The sequence below is a fragment of the Chanos chanos genome, chromosome 14 (genome assembly GCF_902362185.1).
Source record: "Chanos chanos chromosome 14, fChaCha1.1, whole genome shotgun sequence".
Taxonomy (NCBI): domain Eukaryota; kingdom Metazoa; phylum Chordata; class Actinopteri; order Gonorynchiformes; family Chanidae; genus Chanos; species Chanos chanos.
In genome coordinates this window covers 9,905,133-9,922,270 of record NC_044508.1, presented here as the reverse complement: position 1 = coordinate 9,922,270, position 17,138 = coordinate 9,905,133, and the positions used below count along the sequence as shown (strand labels likewise).

Genomic DNA, 17,138 nt, shown 5'->3' with positions numbered 1-17,138 from the left:
GTTTGCTAGGTACCTGAAAAATTAGTATGTTGTAATGTATAAAGATAATGTACTGTCATTCAGCATAACAGTTATATAAGAATTGCAGGGTTTTCCTCTACGTGTGTATGTAGACCCTTATAAGTGTTTATGTTCTGTAAAGTCTGAAAAACCCAATAAATATATTTTTTTTTAAAAAAAAGAAGAAGAAGAATGAGACACAGAGATGGGCTTATCAGTTTTACTTACATCAGGGTTTACCTGAATAATATGTAAAGCAAGGTTGCCCAAGCCTAGTCCTGGGCATCTTGTCTCGGGCAGAATTCAGTTACAACCCTGAACTAACACCCTGAACTGGAGCACCCCTGATCTAAACACATTTTTTTCTCCTGGAATAGGAAAACATTTTCTCATTAAAATATGTGTCCCTCTGAGATTTTCATTTCTGTGGAAATTTCACTGCTGAAGAGATGACACCAAAACCATGACACTACACTCTCACTCAATGAAAAACCTTTATTTACAGTATTTTTCTGCACAAATATCCACATATAAGATATAGGTGACCTGCAGAATGATTGGCTGTATTACCTTGTGTCTTCCTTTGTCCCCTTCTTGTGTGATACTGACTTGTAGAGAGCTAGCTGCTAAATCCTTACAGATTTCTTTTTTAGGGTCACTCTGTTAACATCTGACAGTTTGTCGAACTTGATTTTCTGCTCTCTGCTTGTTTCTGTTTGTTTATTATACAATGCCTATGAAGACTATTGTGTGTGTGTGTGTGTGTGTGTGGGTGTGTGTGTGTATGTGTGTTTTATCAGGGAAAGATTGGGGAAACAGGGGAGACCGGACCAGTTGGATTTCCAGTGAGCCCCTCCTCTCAGTATACTCTCATTCATATTTTGTGTTAGCAAGCTGTTAGGTCAACGGTGAAACATCAGAGGTTATGATTAAACCAAACCCTGTGTTTATTCTTTTGCACTTTGTCCATTTATATTTCAAAGTGGGATTCACTAGTTGTACTTTTGAAATCTTTGTATCATTTTAGGGCATTCCAGGACCCTCAGGACCACCAGGAGCGAAAGGAATCCCAGGAGAGCCGGCAAGTTACACTGTGCATTTTTTGAAAGTGAAAAAACTCTTTTTGATGCTTCCTTGTGCCATCAGTCAAGGACAGAAGTCTTACATCCTGTTTTCAAATGCATGGAGACAAGCACTCAGTAAAGGGTAGGGTTAAGTGGCATTTAGTGACTGGAAGAGGAAAGTTTTGTCTCTTATTCTTTGCCTATAGAATTATCTCGAGACTGGACTTGACCGCTTTTGAGCAATTATGCATTTATCTAACCTGAATGAAGAAGATGACCTTGATCACATTAGAGAGGCCATTCAAGAAATGTAGCAGATGTTTTTGGAGGTTATGTCCAGGGAAATGAGCTTTTTGCATCTTGCAAGGCTTTTAAGCCTGTATCATTATCGCACACTGAGAAATTGACACAAGCCACTTTTATAAGTAATTTTTCAAGCAGTCAAACAGCAATCAGTGGCTGACTGTCGCTTCCAGTTAATCATTCAGTTACCACAAAATAATCTCATGCAGTTGTCAGTGTTTCATTTGGAAGTTACATTTATACACTACACTACTGGCATTTAGCCTCTGATAAAATGGTTCACACCATGTCACTGTAGCATCGATGAAGGAAATTAGGAAATTCCTGTTTATTAAATTCTTTCTTCAAAGAGAGCTTCTTATGTAACATTACAGTAACATTATTGTACATTGCTGTTTGTGGTGTTTTGACTTGAGTGGCTTCAAATACACAGTGTAAAGAAAAGTTAAATACACACCCATATAGTTCGTACACATCATGCACTGCAATAATGTGTCCCATGGCAGATTATAACAGCCAAAACACATGGTGTGTAAATTAGTGATCTTTAACTGAGGTTACTATTTGCAATAATTTCATTACAGGGGCCTCCGGGGCCTCCAGGAACATTAGGACCTCTGGGAGAAATTGGTTTTAAGGTAAGACTCATAATAAAAAGTCTAAATTTTTGTCCAGTTCTAAGATCAGTGGTGTCTGTACAGACTGGAATTCAGACTTCAGAATTTTACATAATTCCTTAAGTAGTCGATTCCATTTCTCCTCAGACTGGATCAGTTCATTATTTTTTTTCCTTGTGATTATCACTACTTATGGCCACATCCTTCATTCCATTCTTGCATACACACTATTTATTACGAGTCAGAAATCTCTTTGACATGCTTTGAATTAATTCTGTTTGAGATTCAACAGATTGTGTTTGTAAGATTGCATAATTCATTAGTTGTCAAAAGTGCATGACTCTGACACATAATAGTTTTTCACTGCATGATAAATCACAGTCTTTGCTAATTGAAACAATGTATCTAAGATACAAAGTAATGACAGACTGGCAGTTTGCCTCACTACTCCTCAGTTGTTGTTTTTTTTTTTTATTACCAGTCTCTTTTACTGCAATGTAGTGCTAGCTCTGTTGATCAAGAAATGTAATTTGATTTGTAATCACTATCACCTTTAGACATGGATAAAAACAGACCGAACCAATAATTTTTCCACCTTTTTGCGTGTTTTGCCATTAGCTTCATCAGGTTTATTTGAGGAAAGCCTAGCTAATTTTGAAACAACGTGCTCATAGCTACTACCAAACATATGTTGTTCTGCTGCCTGCTTCATGACAGCATAAAATGTAAAAAGAAACTACTCCAAGTCCACCTTTTCTTTGTAAGTATTGCTGGAGGCGAAAGTCTGAAAACTTGTGTCCTCTCTATTTGCCTTTGTTTGAGAACATTCTTGCTCCAACCACCAATTCAGAATGATCACAGCATGTGTTTTTTTTCTTTTTCTTTCTTTAACTTTTCTCACTTAGATCTTTGTGCTTTGTTCTATGACAGGGTCCACCAGGGAAGGTTGGTGAAAGGGGCCTGCCAGGTGAACCAGGAGAGAAGGTAGTCTCCCCCCCCTCCCCCCGCCCCCCCCCCCTCTCTCTCTCTCTCACACACACACACACAGACACACATGTTCACACACACACACATACACACACAGAGCATGTGTGCTGTCTCACCAAATAACTGCAACACCCATCTAAAGATTCCCTCAGAGTTTACAGGCTTTTAAAATCCAACATTTATGCAAAGGAAACATTTTAAAACTTGTAGCCCTCCAATTCACCCTTCTCAGTCTTAGACAATTGTCTTGAACCTCGTTTATTGCATGATATGTTGATTTCTTGATAAACAGCCAACATTTACCATTGAGAACACTTGACAATGATATTGGAATGATCCTTTTCAACATATCATAGGGTGCTCTCGGACCACCTGGAAGCATTGGAGAGCAAGGCTTGATTGGTCAGAGGGTAGGTAAAAGTGATTTCTGTCTACTATGGGTATTTGGTATCTTGTTCTCTTGATGTGCCTCATATAAAGCTAGCCTGAATATTGTTTTCTTCATATCCTCAGATTTACAGCAAATCATAATGCATGAAGTCAGAATCAAAAATCTAATTTCATCATCTTTGTGCCAGAGAAGAATGTTCTATAGATTATTTACTGCAGTTAAGGCTCGTTTTTAAGTATGATTGTGAAAATGCTTGTAATTATCATTAAATATTGTGCTCTTAAACCTTGATGGCAACAGTCTTCTTATACGTTTCACTGCTTTCATCAGAAAGGAACTGCACAATTGGAACATGGATGGATCTTGCCATCTTAGAGTTTTTCTTTAAAGGGAAGCCAACAGTAAAGCATTTGTACAGTGCTTTGAGTAGTGTATTAATGAGAATTCAACCTGTTACTTAGGGTGAACCTGGACTGGAGGGAGACATTGGACCTAGTGGACCTGATGGAGCCAAGGTCAAAGAAATTGATTTACTAGTCACACATATGCACAGATAAGGCATTGCTCACATACGGAATTTTACATTCATTCTAAATGATTTTCCATTACCTTGTGTAGATAAAGAGATTTGTGATATGAACTGCACAGAGCACTACAACAAAAGTAAATATCTACAACAGCAATTTGTTTTGTAGTGTCACCCTGTTGATTTGTGGACATTTGATGTCTGCCATGTTAAGGTCTGGTTTTTGTGTATGCAGTACATGCAACGTAAAACTGACTCATGGTTGTGTTGGTTTCATTCTTACTATTTGCATTCAGCTAGAGGATCAGTTGCCAACAGCTTACAAACACACATGCAAACACATGAATCTTCATCTTTTCACTTATTGTTTGTTCAGAAGAAAGCTTCAGGATCTGTTTGTCTGCTGCAGTGTTTGCCGGCAGCCCGCTGTTTTGTAAAGCCAAACAAATGCAGCAGACTTAGTTTAGCCCTAGACTTAGTTTACCGAGCCTTTAAATCGCTCATTGCATGTCTACCGCTCGTGTTTCTCAGGGAGAAAAAGGTGACTTGGGACCAGAGGGTGAAAAAGGAGAAAAAGGTGAAATAGGCCTAAAAGGAAAAGAGGGCCCTCCTGGAGATCCTGGTTTAGTAGGCGTTCGAGTAGGTGTCTTGTCTTTTTAATTCCATTAAAAGAGAATTTGATTGAAATACCACGATTTTTTGCCTGGCTGTACATGACAGAAATGTTGGACGTGAGGGTAATGGATTTGTCTTTAAAATACTATGAAATTAAAATTTCATTCCAGGGTCCTGAGGGCAAACCTGGGAGAATTGGTGAAAGGGGAAAGCCAGGAGAAAAGGTGGGTCACTACTTTCAGAAAGATTCAAAGTACTGGTAGTAATTTGCTGTGGGCAGAATCATCCTCTATTCAACACAAGGTAAACCTTTTAATGTTTGGAGGGATTATAAGAGGCAGTTTTTCGGAAATGTCAGTGAAAATAAGATGACAATTGGATTAAAGTCTTCATCTCATTCCGTTATTTGCTATACGTACTTATGTGATACATTAACATTTAAATTTCCCTATCAGCTGGTATTGTACAGTGAACTTTTTATTTCAATGTATTTTAGGGTAGCAAAGGCCATCAGGGTCACCTGGGAGAGACTGGCCCAATTGGAGATCAGGGTGTCCCTGGTTTTATTGGGCCAAAAGGATCTCGAGGAACAATTGGATCTGTGGTAAAGTGTACATGTTCCATTCTTACTTTAAATTACTCAATATGCGAATGTGTATCTTGTTATCTAACTTCTGTAAATCCTGTATTTTTGTTGTTGTTGTTGTTGTTGTTGTTGTTGTTGAAGGGCACTGATAATGTAAGGCCATATTTCTCCACCATTTTGTTTTGGGATTTATAAAACTATTTCTTGTTTTATCCAAGGGGAAAGTTTAAAACAGGAAACATGTTTCAATCATGGTATATCTATTATTGAAGTTCCCTGTTGTGATTTTGCATTCTGTTTGGTTATGCAAAAGGCCTTAGCACCTGATCCTGACACTTACACAGTTAAAGTGTGTAAAAGTAATAGTTTGTATGTCCTCAATTTGATCATTGTACTTTCAGTGCAATCATTGTGAGCCACAGGTTTACTTATGCCTTTAGGATAGCATGCAGTGGTGAAACTTTATTTTAGGCATAAGAAAAGTACTTACAGATTTTCAAAATTCTATCTTTTTCATTTATTTCCAACCCAGTAGTTCAACTCCGACAGTTTTGATTATTGTAGCAGCATTTGCAAGATATTTTCATCTGAACATTAGCATTTCCATTCATTACCATAGACATCAGTTCAATGGCTTATGAAACTGTCTAATTTAATAACAATTACATTTACATGCCTACTAACAGTGGTCATTCAGGCATTCTAAGCAAAACTCATAGTTTTACCAAGTTAACAACCCTGGGAGTAATTTACTGACAGTGATGAATGGAAGTCTTAAAACTTCCTGAAGATTTGCTGCATCTTACCTTTTCACACTGCTTTGAAAATATCCAGAAAATTTATTACCAAAGTAAATTACGTTTTCAACATGAAATGCAGTTCCTAATGTGATTTATATGTCTGACACGATAGTTTTGGAGCAAGATGTGGTCAATAAAACTTAAAGTGAAGTGTACTAGATTTTTTCTTTTCTTTTTTTTTATACATTTTACCTTAAGTCCTAAAACCAACCATAGGGACCAAAGTTGCCAAATCAGCCAAATTCCGACGAAAATGTCTTAAACCTGCAGCTATGCTCTCCAAAACAACCTGAGTTGATCTACTGCGTTGGAGATGTAATTTTTAAAAAAAATGGTGGAAATTTGAAAATTTGGCGAAGTTCAAAGATAATTCAAAGAAATATTACTAGCGCTTGGAAGAAAAGCAAAAGTGTGTAGACAGTATAATTAATTCCCAGTGATCTTTTGGGGGACTCTGGACAAGTCCATGGATCCAGGCTCACAGTGCATTACATTTGAATAATCACATTTCTTATGTATTATGACCATGTTATGTATTACTTTGTTATATATAAGTTGCCATATGTATATCCAGCAAATGTAAAACATGACGAACAATGTGAAGTCTCCTGCCCATAATGGTAACTAAGGAAAATACCTCTCTTGTATTCAGGGAGCTCCCGGAAAAATGGGCCAACAAGGAGAACCAGGAATACCAGGATATGAGGTATGGATTTGTGTAGAAACTGTATTACAGTTATCATAGTAGGAGGTGGTGTTTGCTTTTGCATTATGGGATGTGCCATCATAATGTCATGGAGTACCTGGGGCAGTGCGCAGAAAATGATTGTCACATACTGCTAAAAGGCTACTAAAATCGCATTTTATGCTTATATTTTCCATGTCTACAGGGTCATCAGGGGCCTCAGGGGCCTATTGGCCCTCCTGGCCCAAAAGGTGAAAAGGTAAGTGAATATCATTTTCCATTCTTACTCAAATGATTTTTTGAGAAGAACTAGTATCTGTCAGTGCTTCTGGAGGCACATGAGGGGGTTGGTGGGGAATTTAAATTCTAGTGTTGTTTTAATTGACTTTAAACCAGAATTCTACAGATCAGTAAAATCAGATCAAGTAGATCATTTCAATCAAATATGCAGTAAGACAAGTAACATTTAGCCACACCAACTTTATACAATTAAGCATTTAGCATTCAGCTGTCAGAAGGCAGGATAAGACTTTTTAAAACAGATATGATCCCTTATGATGCCACATTATTTGTTCATAGTGAATCTTGTGTAGTCCACCTTGAGTCAAATGGCAGTATGCCTAAGATAGACAGCTCCAAGACAGAGGGACACATCATACTATGTGTTGCTAAGAACGTGTTGCATAAGCTTATAAACAGCAGTGGTCCAATACACTTACAGGATTTTGAAACCCCCGTTTATCCATTTATTCCTGTAATTAGATTAACAATTTCTCAGCATACCTTTCCGTTATTTGAAGTAAACAGGTAAATTTAAAAGATTTTTTTAATGATACCAGTGATTGTACCATGTCTTTGAGAGAAATTGTCATCTGAACTTGTCATACATTAAGCAATGATTTGATTTTTTCTGTACTCATAATCCTAAGTGAACATATATATTATTACATGTTCAGTATAGTTATGATAACTGAGTCCATGATGAGTAACAGGAATTTTTGATACTAGTTTCTTTCTGATGGACATTGCAAAGCAACCTTTAGATCTGTAAACTATCCCAAGCTTCAAGTTATTTGTTTCTCAGATACTTTTTCAAAAAAGACAGTTCACTTAGCAGTGAATCCAAGGCTCTGCATATGGACAGCACATGGTCAGAAAAAACAAGCACTCAGAATGATGCATTATTGGTAATCCTGAGTTTGCAAACTGAAATAGAACACTTAATGAACGCCTTCCCACTAATAAGAGCCACATTCAATCCCACTTTCAGCCTTTGAGCCACCAATAAAGCCCTCAGCTGTCACTACACTGGTCTGTTGAAATTGTTGCAGCCTTGTTATACAAAAAACAGACAAGACACAGATTTCACTAACATTAACTAATGCGTCTTGTTCCAAATAGTACTTAATTTTAGTGTTACATTTGCCAGTTGCTCATAAACTTTTATACAGTTATTGTTTATTATGAAGTATTTAGATTGGTATGTCCATAGTTTTGAAACATCAGAAGTTTTTTCAGAAGAAGTTATCTGTGTCATTTATGACAGCCCGATGAATGATGTTGGCTATGAAATCACTCCCTCTTGATTTGTTATTTTTCGTGACCAACCTAGGGTGAGCAAGGAGACGATGGGAAACTCAGTGGTCCACCTGGACCTCCAGGTGACATTGTGAGTCATTTTCTTCATTTCTGCCATGTTTACATTTGGAGAACAGGATACCAACCCGATCCTGATGTTTGATTCTCGTTGATATGCAGGGTCCCGTTGGAGATAGGGGCGAGAGAGGAGAACCAGGAGATCCTGGATACCCAGTGAGTGTTGCGATGGTGTTTCACATGCAGTATTATTTAAAGCTGGATAACCTTGGATAACCTTGATCAGCTTCTTATTACTTGAGTCATGTATGCCGGGTGTAGATTGCGGTGTGTACATCATGGCGCCACAGAACCATGGTATTTCCCTGACCTTTTCAAACACCTGCTCTACCAGTTGTCTTGTGACAGCCAATTCATTTATGATAAATGAATGATGAATGGATGTGATAAAGGGCCTTTCAGTGGATGGATGGCTTAGTTGGTGGATTCAGTGGCTGCAGTAACAACTCTCTAGTGCTGACCACAGATTAAGAAAAGACATCTGAAAAAAAGCACATCACTCCATTTAGTCAGTAGTTTCATGGCATAAAGATTTGGTCCCAAAATGTTTGCATGTCAACAGTCAGCTCCTGGACCATGTGTACTTCATATTGTAGCAATTTATCTGAAGAGCTCCATGCTTTACACATGTTTTTGTGAAGAGTGGAGGGAACTTTCCTTTTAACTAGGTCCTGACTGAACAGAGCAGATGAAGAGTTTGCAGTAAATAATTCTGGGCCTTAGTGCTGAAATACATAATGTTCTGCAATTTCGTAGCTTGAGAACAATACTCACATTTTCAAAAATATTTATCTTTGAATCACTTTTAAGATGTTTTATTTGAATTAGAAAGCGTTCAGCAAGTAAATGTATTATTTAGGTTCCTTTTATAACCGTATGTTGTGTATAAGTCAATATCTTGATTTTTGTTTGTTTGTTTGTTTGTTTTTCATGTCAGGGTCAACAAGGAGTGGATGGGCCAAGAGGCAGTGCTGGAGCCCCTGGAATACCTGTGAGTTCACCCGAAAGATTTTTTTGCACAGCCTATTGTCAGCATACGCACATTTTATTACCCACATTTTTATTTCATTACATAGGTTATGTTCATTTCAACCAAATGAGCTGGAATTAAATACAAATATACTTGAATAGTCCCTACGATCATTATTCTGATGTTACAGGGACATCCTGGACCAAGAGGACTGCAGGGCCCCAAAGGATCCAAAGGCGATAGGGTATAACATTTTTAACATTTGAGTAAATACCCTAAAGCATCAGATTTAAGAGTCATAAGCAAAACGTTTTTTATTTATGACTCTTATAAATCATTATAATAACAGTCAGCGTGCAGATGGCTTAATTATTCGATACTGTTCTTTGCCAGGATTTTTGGAAATTTTTACAGCAATTTAATAAAGTGATTTATTACAGGGTCCCAAAGGCAAATCAGGTCCCAGAGGAGAACCTGGAAGCAGAGGATCACCTGTAAGTATTTTTCACTCTTTTTTCTTACCTTGGTTGTTTTTTGTTTGACCCTTTTAAAAACACATCCATTGTGACTGTTATTGCATTGTTTCCTTGTTAGGTCTACCAGGGGAGCACAAATTGTTTTCTGGTGTGTTAGCATGTGTTTTCAGGTTTCCATTGCATCACATAATAAAGTAACCTGGAATTGGTTGGTTCTCAAAGCCTTGATTGCTAGGGTATTGAAGATTTGTCGTGAAAACCTGTCAGCACATTTAACCTTGAGGGGCAAGATTTGAGACCCCTGGTATACCTACACATCACCACTCTTTGACACAAGCTGCATTTGCATTCAGTCAACGATATGTGCAAAAGACACAGTACAGTGGAACAGAGTTGGAAGCCTGGGACTGAGTAGCTGTGATGGAGTCAACTATAAAGTTCAAATAAAATGATACACCGCACTACATTTAGATATGAAAAGTTAGAAACACATGCTATGCTAAAATAGACATGATATTTTCTGTGTTAATATCAAACTACTGTCTAACAAAAGTTCAACAGAAACTTGTCTGTAGTATCTATTGTCATAATACCAGAGTTCAAAACTCAGAATTACGTGATTTGTCTAGGGCCCTGTTGGTCTTCCTGGCCCTAGAGGAGTTGTGGGTCGAGAAGGACTTGAGGGAGACCCCGGCATGGATGGACTTCCTGGTAAAGATGGAGTGAAAGGAATGCCAGTAAGAGAGCTCTTATCAATAGTCATATCAGTTTTAGTAAGAGTATTACCAATGTAACATTATAGCTTGGAGGAATGTTCACTGACTGAAACTCCAGCAGCTGTGATCATGAAAGTATTTTACGCTCCTTTTCTGCATCAGGGTGAGCAAGGAAGAGACGGAGAGATTGGTTTGCCTGGAAATGCAGGTCGGCCTGGTAAAGTGGGCCCACCTGGCCTTCCAGGAAGTCAAGGTCCCTTTGGACAAAAGGTATTGCACTCAACTATATAACACGATAGTATATCATAAACAGCTTGTAGATCCACTTTATAAATCAACGTCTGTGACAGTTTGTGCCATAGGTCACTCTGTTTTTCATCTGAGCATATATATTTGTGGGAGAATTTGACAAAGACAGTTTTATATGGAACATAGAAGCATTTTTGCAAATCCCTTAATTCATTCGCCCTCTCTCGGCCTTTCATACATGTATATTCAACCCTTCATCTGTTACGTGTAGCCCATGTCCCCTAAAGCATGTTTGTTTTTTCTTTGGTCTTCCTCCATGTTGCACAGGGGGAGAGAGGTCTGCCTGGCCAGACTGGACCTCCAGGCAAGCGTGGACTTCAAGGAGGAATGGGATTACCAGGGAAGCGAGGTGACCAAGGGGCCAAAGGACAGCCTGTGAGTAACCATTTGCAAAGAGTAAAACCCTACTTAAGTCAAATAAGACAACATCTGTCATTGTCATGTGTTCTATCTTAATGAAGGATAATGGTTTTGTATTAGTGGCGTCTTTGGAAATACAATAAAGCCTGTGTTCTCTGTAACTTTCTCTGAGTTTCTTTAAGAGCTGTCTGATGTTGCATCTGTTTTCTGCAGGGTGATACAGGTGTACAAGGATTCCCAGGAATTCTCGGAGTGTTCGGACCCAGGGTGAATTTTCCTTACCAGTACTCCTGCTCACATTCATGAAATATACACCTAAGCAGACTAATTTGGCACCTGGTTTTAGTGTGCAAACACTGCAGCATTAGCAGTTGAGATCCACAACGTCTAGAAATCCTCTCTTAGGACATTTTGTCTTATGTGGTATGGGCCTGGTTTGATGTGATGACAGCGTTTGGACTCAAAATCTTGAATTAGTTATGCATCAAAAACAGAAAATAATGATGCTGATTGTTGGAGGTTTTACTGTCACTTTGGAAACTATTTAAACAATTGCTTCTGTCTTCCATGTGGAAATGTTTGCCCTTGTACACTGACTTTGCTTTTAGTCAAAGCCAGACTTGTGTTCCTCATGGGGGAGGAGGCGGGGGGGTCGCAAACTCATTATTCCAAGTAGTAAAATAAGGAGATCTTAATTTTCATATGGTCTTACTTAAAGAAGTCATTGATATGATTTGCTGTGTAGGGAGTAAATATCCATCAAATGCTATGCAGTAGTTGGTCTTCACAGGTGAAAGTCAGCTGTATAAATATAGCCAGTGTAGAGAACCTGCACACTGTTAATTTTAGTCTCCACTCTGACATTGTGCTGGATGATTTTTTCCATTGCATTTGACATTTAAGACACGCGAGATGTGACTATAGCCCGCAGAGAAGGGTGAACTCATCTTAATTGTGTGGCATTTTATTAGTGGTATTGAATATTTTGGAGATCTCAATGATCTATCTGGAACTTAGTGATCAGTGAAGAAATCAATGCAATACCTCAGCTAAGCAATACCCTAATAGGGAACACCAAAGCCTCTGGCACGTAGTGCAAATTTTGACCTATACAAAGGTAATGAAATACCTTCAGTTAGTGAATGTCAAATATCTTGTCCAGTCTCCTAATTAAGGTCCCGTAATCTCAAATCCCACAAGAGCCTTTTTGTTCTGTAGTGCTGCGTAAGAAAACACCAAAAGGCCAGTCTTACACTGTTGTAAGACTGTTTGGAAACATAAGATGCAAAACACCTTTGTAATCTATTAACTTTAAGATGAAGTATTTTTAATGTATTTTGATATGGTATAAAGAATGCCAATTCAGCCAAAGGTACACTGAACAATTAATTTCAAGACACCGTTTTGTGTACTTTTGTTATGCTTTCTCGTAATGGTATACCAGTAAGCTGACGTGATGTTTGCATTCTGCTAATGTAATATTTCTTAGTTTTTGCATCATCACCAAGTACAGTATATATGACATATATTTCCAGGGCCCTCCTGGAGACTTGGGTCCTCCTGGAATTCAGGGGCCAAAAGGACCACAGGGTTTTATGGTAAGGCAGCTGTATGACATGAAGCTCTGTTCCCATGAACCATATTTGAATAACTTGTGATCTCTTGATCAGCACTAATTGCAGATGTTTCTTTCCCCTAGGGCCGTGAGGGTACCGTGGGCCCAGTCGGTATCATCGGTCCCACTGGAAATCAAGTATGTACAGATTTAATGGTCATCTAGGAATTGTTTGAATACGGGGCAGCCAGACTGATTGTGCCTCTACTTTACAGTACATGTTCTGCAATAATGAAAAGAATGTCTTTCTGTCAATCAGGGACCCCAAGGAGACAAAGGAAGCCGAGGAGAGACGGTGAGTATCATTTCTGTGTTGGTACGTTTTGGGATATAGAATTAACTTTGATTCTAGGTCAGGTCATGAGAATTTTGAGTGCAGTAATTTGGTTTCAGGTTCTAGTGCCTGAATGTTTTTTTCCTTTCACCTGTGTGCTTACTTGCAATTGAGTATAAAAAAAATACATGGAAGCCCTTGAAATTGTTTTGTCCAATGTGTCATACATTTCAGCTGGCATTTGACACAGAACGAGGGAAAGCAATCATTTTAGATCATGTAGACCGAGAGGCACTGATTAATTCTTTCTTAACCAACAAGTGTCATTAAACATTGAAAAGTCTGTAGCTCTGTGGGTTTCCATATTGATTTAATTCATTTATCCCTTATCTTCAATAGGGTGTGCAAGGACCAAGGGTATGTCTGTTTTCACTTTCAGTAAATTTTGTGATATTTCAATTTATTTAAGATTTTATCTGACAGTAAAAAAATGTAAGTGATTGTCTAAAAAAATATAATGTAATACACTGGTAGGACTAACATACAAAAAAAATAAAGAATGGAACCGATGTTCTTTTACAGGGTCCTCCAGGACCTTGTGGACCCCCTGGACCCCCAGTAAGTATCTTTTTTTTTTTTATTTGAGTGAATGCAGTCTGTAGTTTAAATGGTCAAAACTGGTGAGAATAGAGTATGATTTGTAATTCAGGCAGATATGTGTTTGAGTGGATGCCACAGATAAATGGAAGGGATGTTCATTTTGCTTTGACTGTATACCTGATTTTACTGTGCTGACATTGCTGATCTTGTTATATAATCAATATCTTTAAACCTGTCTCACTTTCATTCATTTCTAGGGCCCACCTGGTGTACCTCTGGCATTCGTAAGCAGTTTTCAGTACTTGTCACTGCAGTTTTGGGCAAAAATTGGACACCTTTGTTCCTAAAATGTATTATAGAAACAATCAAGCAAAATGAGCTCAGTACTAATACCTAGAGATCCAGTAGCTTTATTCATTTTGCTCTCATAAATATAAGATGCAAATTCATACATATTGCACTTATGAGAGCTACTTCAATAGCTTGTTTTAATGTGTCATTTCACATTGTGTTAAGAGGTATAAATGCACTGATATATTTTTCATCTGTTACTCTAATATAGAAAAATGAGGCTCTTGGTGCTGCTTTTCAAGTTATTATTGACTCACATACTGCTCTCAGGTCAGAGGTGAGTGAATGCAGTAAATGTGCATGTTCTTTTCAAAGTTATATTCAAACTGATATGAAGACTTTCAATAGATCTTCCACCTTTATTTTCATGAGGTCAGTTCAGTGCAATGGTTCACACTCCAGTGTCTTTCTGACCAACAGACTTACCAGGATACAGAGCTTCCAATGCTGGATCAGGGAACAGAGATATTCAAGACCCTTCACTACCTCAGTTACCTGATCCACAGCATCAAGAACCCTTTAGGAACCCAAGAGAATCCTGCCCGTATGTGCAGGGATCTCCTAGACTGTGAGCAAAAGATGAATGATGGTGAGGAAGCCCAAGCAAACACAGATGTTCATTTGGAGATCACAAATCATCTTGTAGCATGAAAAAAATAGATGAAGATTCTTTATTACACGTGGCTACCCTTCTGCGTCGTCTGCTCTGTTGTGAATATCTTATGAACTGAAAACCCATGAGTAGCAAGGAAATACCTACTGAAAAAAAATCAGTACCTGCAAGCAAAGGATGAGATTTTGTTTGCTCTGCAGTCGCACTTTATATTAGGTTGCCCTAAAGCCGGCATGTCTTTAAGAAATATTAATGGAAATATGTGAGAAGTCTGAATGGAAAACATATAGTACATAAAATCCATAAATAAACATTCACAGAAGTTTCTAACATGCATTGAACTAGGTAAATATTCATAATAAGCTCAGCGATGATTGGTTCACACTTAGCATTACATTTTACAGGCCTTATAGGAATAAGATAGAGTTTCATGAACAGCATAGTAGTGACAATTGAGAATCCCTCTTTCAAGTTTCCTTCTTCCCCAGCATGTCAATTATATGCTATCATAGTAGATTGTTAGCTAAAGTTAGTGAATATGTGGGTCTAACTGAAAATAGAAAAATGTTAGCCTGTTCTGGATAGCATTAGCCATGTTTAACGTTATTGAATGCCGCTCTGTTTTATCACATTTTTTTACTTCTTTTAAAGGCACTTACTGGATAGATCCCAATCTTGGTTGCTCCTCTGACACCATAGAGGTGACCTGCAACTTCACCAGTGGAGGCCAAACTTGTCTGAAGCCCGTCACAGTGTCTAAGGTAGTTCATATCATCAATCAGCAAAGTTCTGCATTACTTCAACCATCTGGAAAATTAATTTAACGCTCTCATTTGTGGAGTTTGGACAGATTCCAAGTCCGAGAAGTGCAAATCAAGTCAAATTTCCATGCAAATGCAGCCTTTCATTTTCTCTGCCATGCTTGGAAATTTGCCTGCTTCTGCAACTCATCTGTGAAGAGCTGACCTCTGCCAGTTAACTGGACCATCACTGGTTCAGCTACACTTTTTTAGACATGATTTGAAACTGACAATGCTAGAAAAAATGTCTCATAAGTACATGTGAGTTTTTATAGCATTACATTCATAATTTTCCACATAACTTTATCAGTTATGCAACAGTAGTTCTGAGACATGTGTCTAACATTCTTAAAAAAGTGTTTTATAGTCCTTGATGGATTCTCAGATGTGTTTTACAACTAGTGTTTTTCAGTACGCTCAACAATTGTTGTAAATATATTATTAAAATGTGTTATTTCTCACTGGTGGAAAGCAAAAAATCCAAAAAGGAAAAAGGTTTTCAATCACGCCACGCTAAGTCATTGCAACCCCCCCGAATTCTGACAGACTAAACATATTTTCATACTACTTAACATTGAAACATTGTGCGTTTTGTTGCCATAGTTTGAGATCGGTGTGGGTCTGATCCAGATGAACTTTGTGCACCTCCTGAGCTCTGAAGCCGTTCAGCACATCACCATCCACTGCCTGAATGTGCCAGTGTGGACTGAAGGCTTCTCACAGCCACCTTCTCCCAACGCTGTGCACTTCAAAGCCTGGAATGGACAGATGATCAAAGCTGGAGGATTTATCGAGCCACTTTTGCTAAAAGATGACTGTTGGGTATGATACTATTCATTGCAGCGCCTTGTAAAAGCCTTTCCACTATTTCCCATATCACTGATCTATATAACATGTTCTATACTTATTAACACACAATATATTCTGCACACAATATATGATGCACTTATTGTAAGTCGTTTTGGCTAAAAGCATCTGCCAAATACCAAATTGTAAAATTGTAAAATTCCAATGTTATGAAGAATAGTTGTAGACCTTTACACTGACCTCTCTTAACAGTTTTCGCAGCAACTATGAGATGGCCAGGTTGAGCCAGTATCTTAGATGTGTCAGAGTATCTTCCTTGAAAAAAGATGGCCCTGATAATGTCCAAAGACTTATTGAAGGGCGGTGATTTATTTTGTTATATCAGTCCCACGATCTATGTTTTTCAGAGGCTTTTTCCTGAAGTGCACTGGAAGTTCCCTGTTTGACATGTCTTCTCTTTTAACAACAGAAACAGCTTGATTTTTCATCCATTCAGAACAGTTAAATGATTGTGACCGAAGACCGACAGGGTCTGCTTATGTTATTATAGTCTTTAACACCAGTTAACCTAAGCTAGTCTGACAAAATAGCAAATATGTCAGTGGCAAAAAAAATGATGCTATCAAGAGTTTTTTTAAAATAGTTACTTAATACTCTGGAAATATAGAAGGTGTGATATGAAATGGCAGAAAAATTTTGGTGGTCACTTTCTATTAAAAAGTATTTTGTTAAATTTCCATTTCTTATTAAAATAGTTAAGAAGCATGTGATATAATACTACCCACAAGCTAATGGCACAAATTTCCTATAGTATGTGCAAAAATATCTAAATGGCTTAGTAATGTGATAATTCCTCCTTCATTTTCCCAGCTAACGGATGGCCGGTGGCATCGGACGGATTTTGTATTCCGGACAGAAGACCCAAATTTGCTCCCTATTGTGGATGTGTTTAATTTGCCAAGTACAAAACCAGGCTCACACTACCACCTGGAGGTGGGGCCTGTGTGTTTTTTATAG

At 38.0% G+C, this 17,138-nt stretch overlaps 1 protein-coding gene across 1 annotated transcript in view; it reads left to right on the top strand.

Moving 5' to 3' along the window:
• Nucleotides 1–17,138, top strand: part of col27a1b (collagen, type XXVII, alpha 1b) — a 70,964-nt gene extending 53,826 nt beyond the window's left edge. The window contains exons 31-61 of the mRNA XM_030791962.1: nucleotides 801–845; nucleotides 1,028–1,081; nucleotides 1,952–2,005; nucleotides 2,915–2,968; nucleotides 3,328–3,381; nucleotides 3,824–3,877; nucleotides 4,420–4,527; nucleotides 4,674–4,727; nucleotides 5,000–5,107; nucleotides 6,542–6,595; nucleotides 6,780–6,833; nucleotides 8,187–8,243; nucleotides 8,333–8,386; nucleotides 9,168–9,221; nucleotides 9,391–9,444; nucleotides 9,641–9,694; nucleotides 10,306–10,413; nucleotides 10,555–10,662; nucleotides 10,969–11,076; nucleotides 11,275–11,328; nucleotides 12,597–12,659; nucleotides 12,761–12,814; nucleotides 12,936–12,971; nucleotides 13,350–13,367; nucleotides 13,533–13,568; nucleotides 13,808–13,834; nucleotides 14,113–14,178; nucleotides 14,322–14,490; nucleotides 15,166–15,275; nucleotides 15,918–16,136; nucleotides 16,992–17,138. Of these exons, the coding sequence (XP_030647822.1) occupies nucleotides 801–845; nucleotides 1,028–1,081; nucleotides 1,952–2,005; nucleotides 2,915–2,968; nucleotides 3,328–3,381; nucleotides 3,824–3,877; nucleotides 4,420–4,527; nucleotides 4,674–4,727; nucleotides 5,000–5,107; nucleotides 6,542–6,595; nucleotides 6,780–6,833; nucleotides 8,187–8,243; nucleotides 8,333–8,386; nucleotides 9,168–9,221; nucleotides 9,391–9,444; nucleotides 9,641–9,694; nucleotides 10,306–10,413; nucleotides 10,555–10,662; nucleotides 10,969–11,076; nucleotides 11,275–11,328; nucleotides 12,597–12,659; nucleotides 12,761–12,814; nucleotides 12,936–12,971; nucleotides 13,350–13,367; nucleotides 13,533–13,568; nucleotides 13,808–13,834; nucleotides 14,113–14,178; nucleotides 14,322–14,490; nucleotides 15,166–15,275; nucleotides 15,918–16,136; nucleotides 16,992–17,138 (2,289 nt within the window). The remainder of the gene's footprint in view (nucleotides 1–800; nucleotides 846–1,027; nucleotides 1,082–1,951; nucleotides 2,006–2,914; nucleotides 2,969–3,327; nucleotides 3,382–3,823; nucleotides 3,878–4,419; nucleotides 4,528–4,673; nucleotides 4,728–4,999; nucleotides 5,108–6,541; nucleotides 6,596–6,779; nucleotides 6,834–8,186; nucleotides 8,244–8,332; nucleotides 8,387–9,167; nucleotides 9,222–9,390; nucleotides 9,445–9,640; nucleotides 9,695–10,305; nucleotides 10,414–10,554; nucleotides 10,663–10,968; nucleotides 11,077–11,274; nucleotides 11,329–12,596; nucleotides 12,660–12,760; nucleotides 12,815–12,935; nucleotides 12,972–13,349; nucleotides 13,368–13,532; nucleotides 13,569–13,807; nucleotides 13,835–14,112; nucleotides 14,179–14,321; nucleotides 14,491–15,165; nucleotides 15,276–15,917; nucleotides 16,137–16,991) is intronic.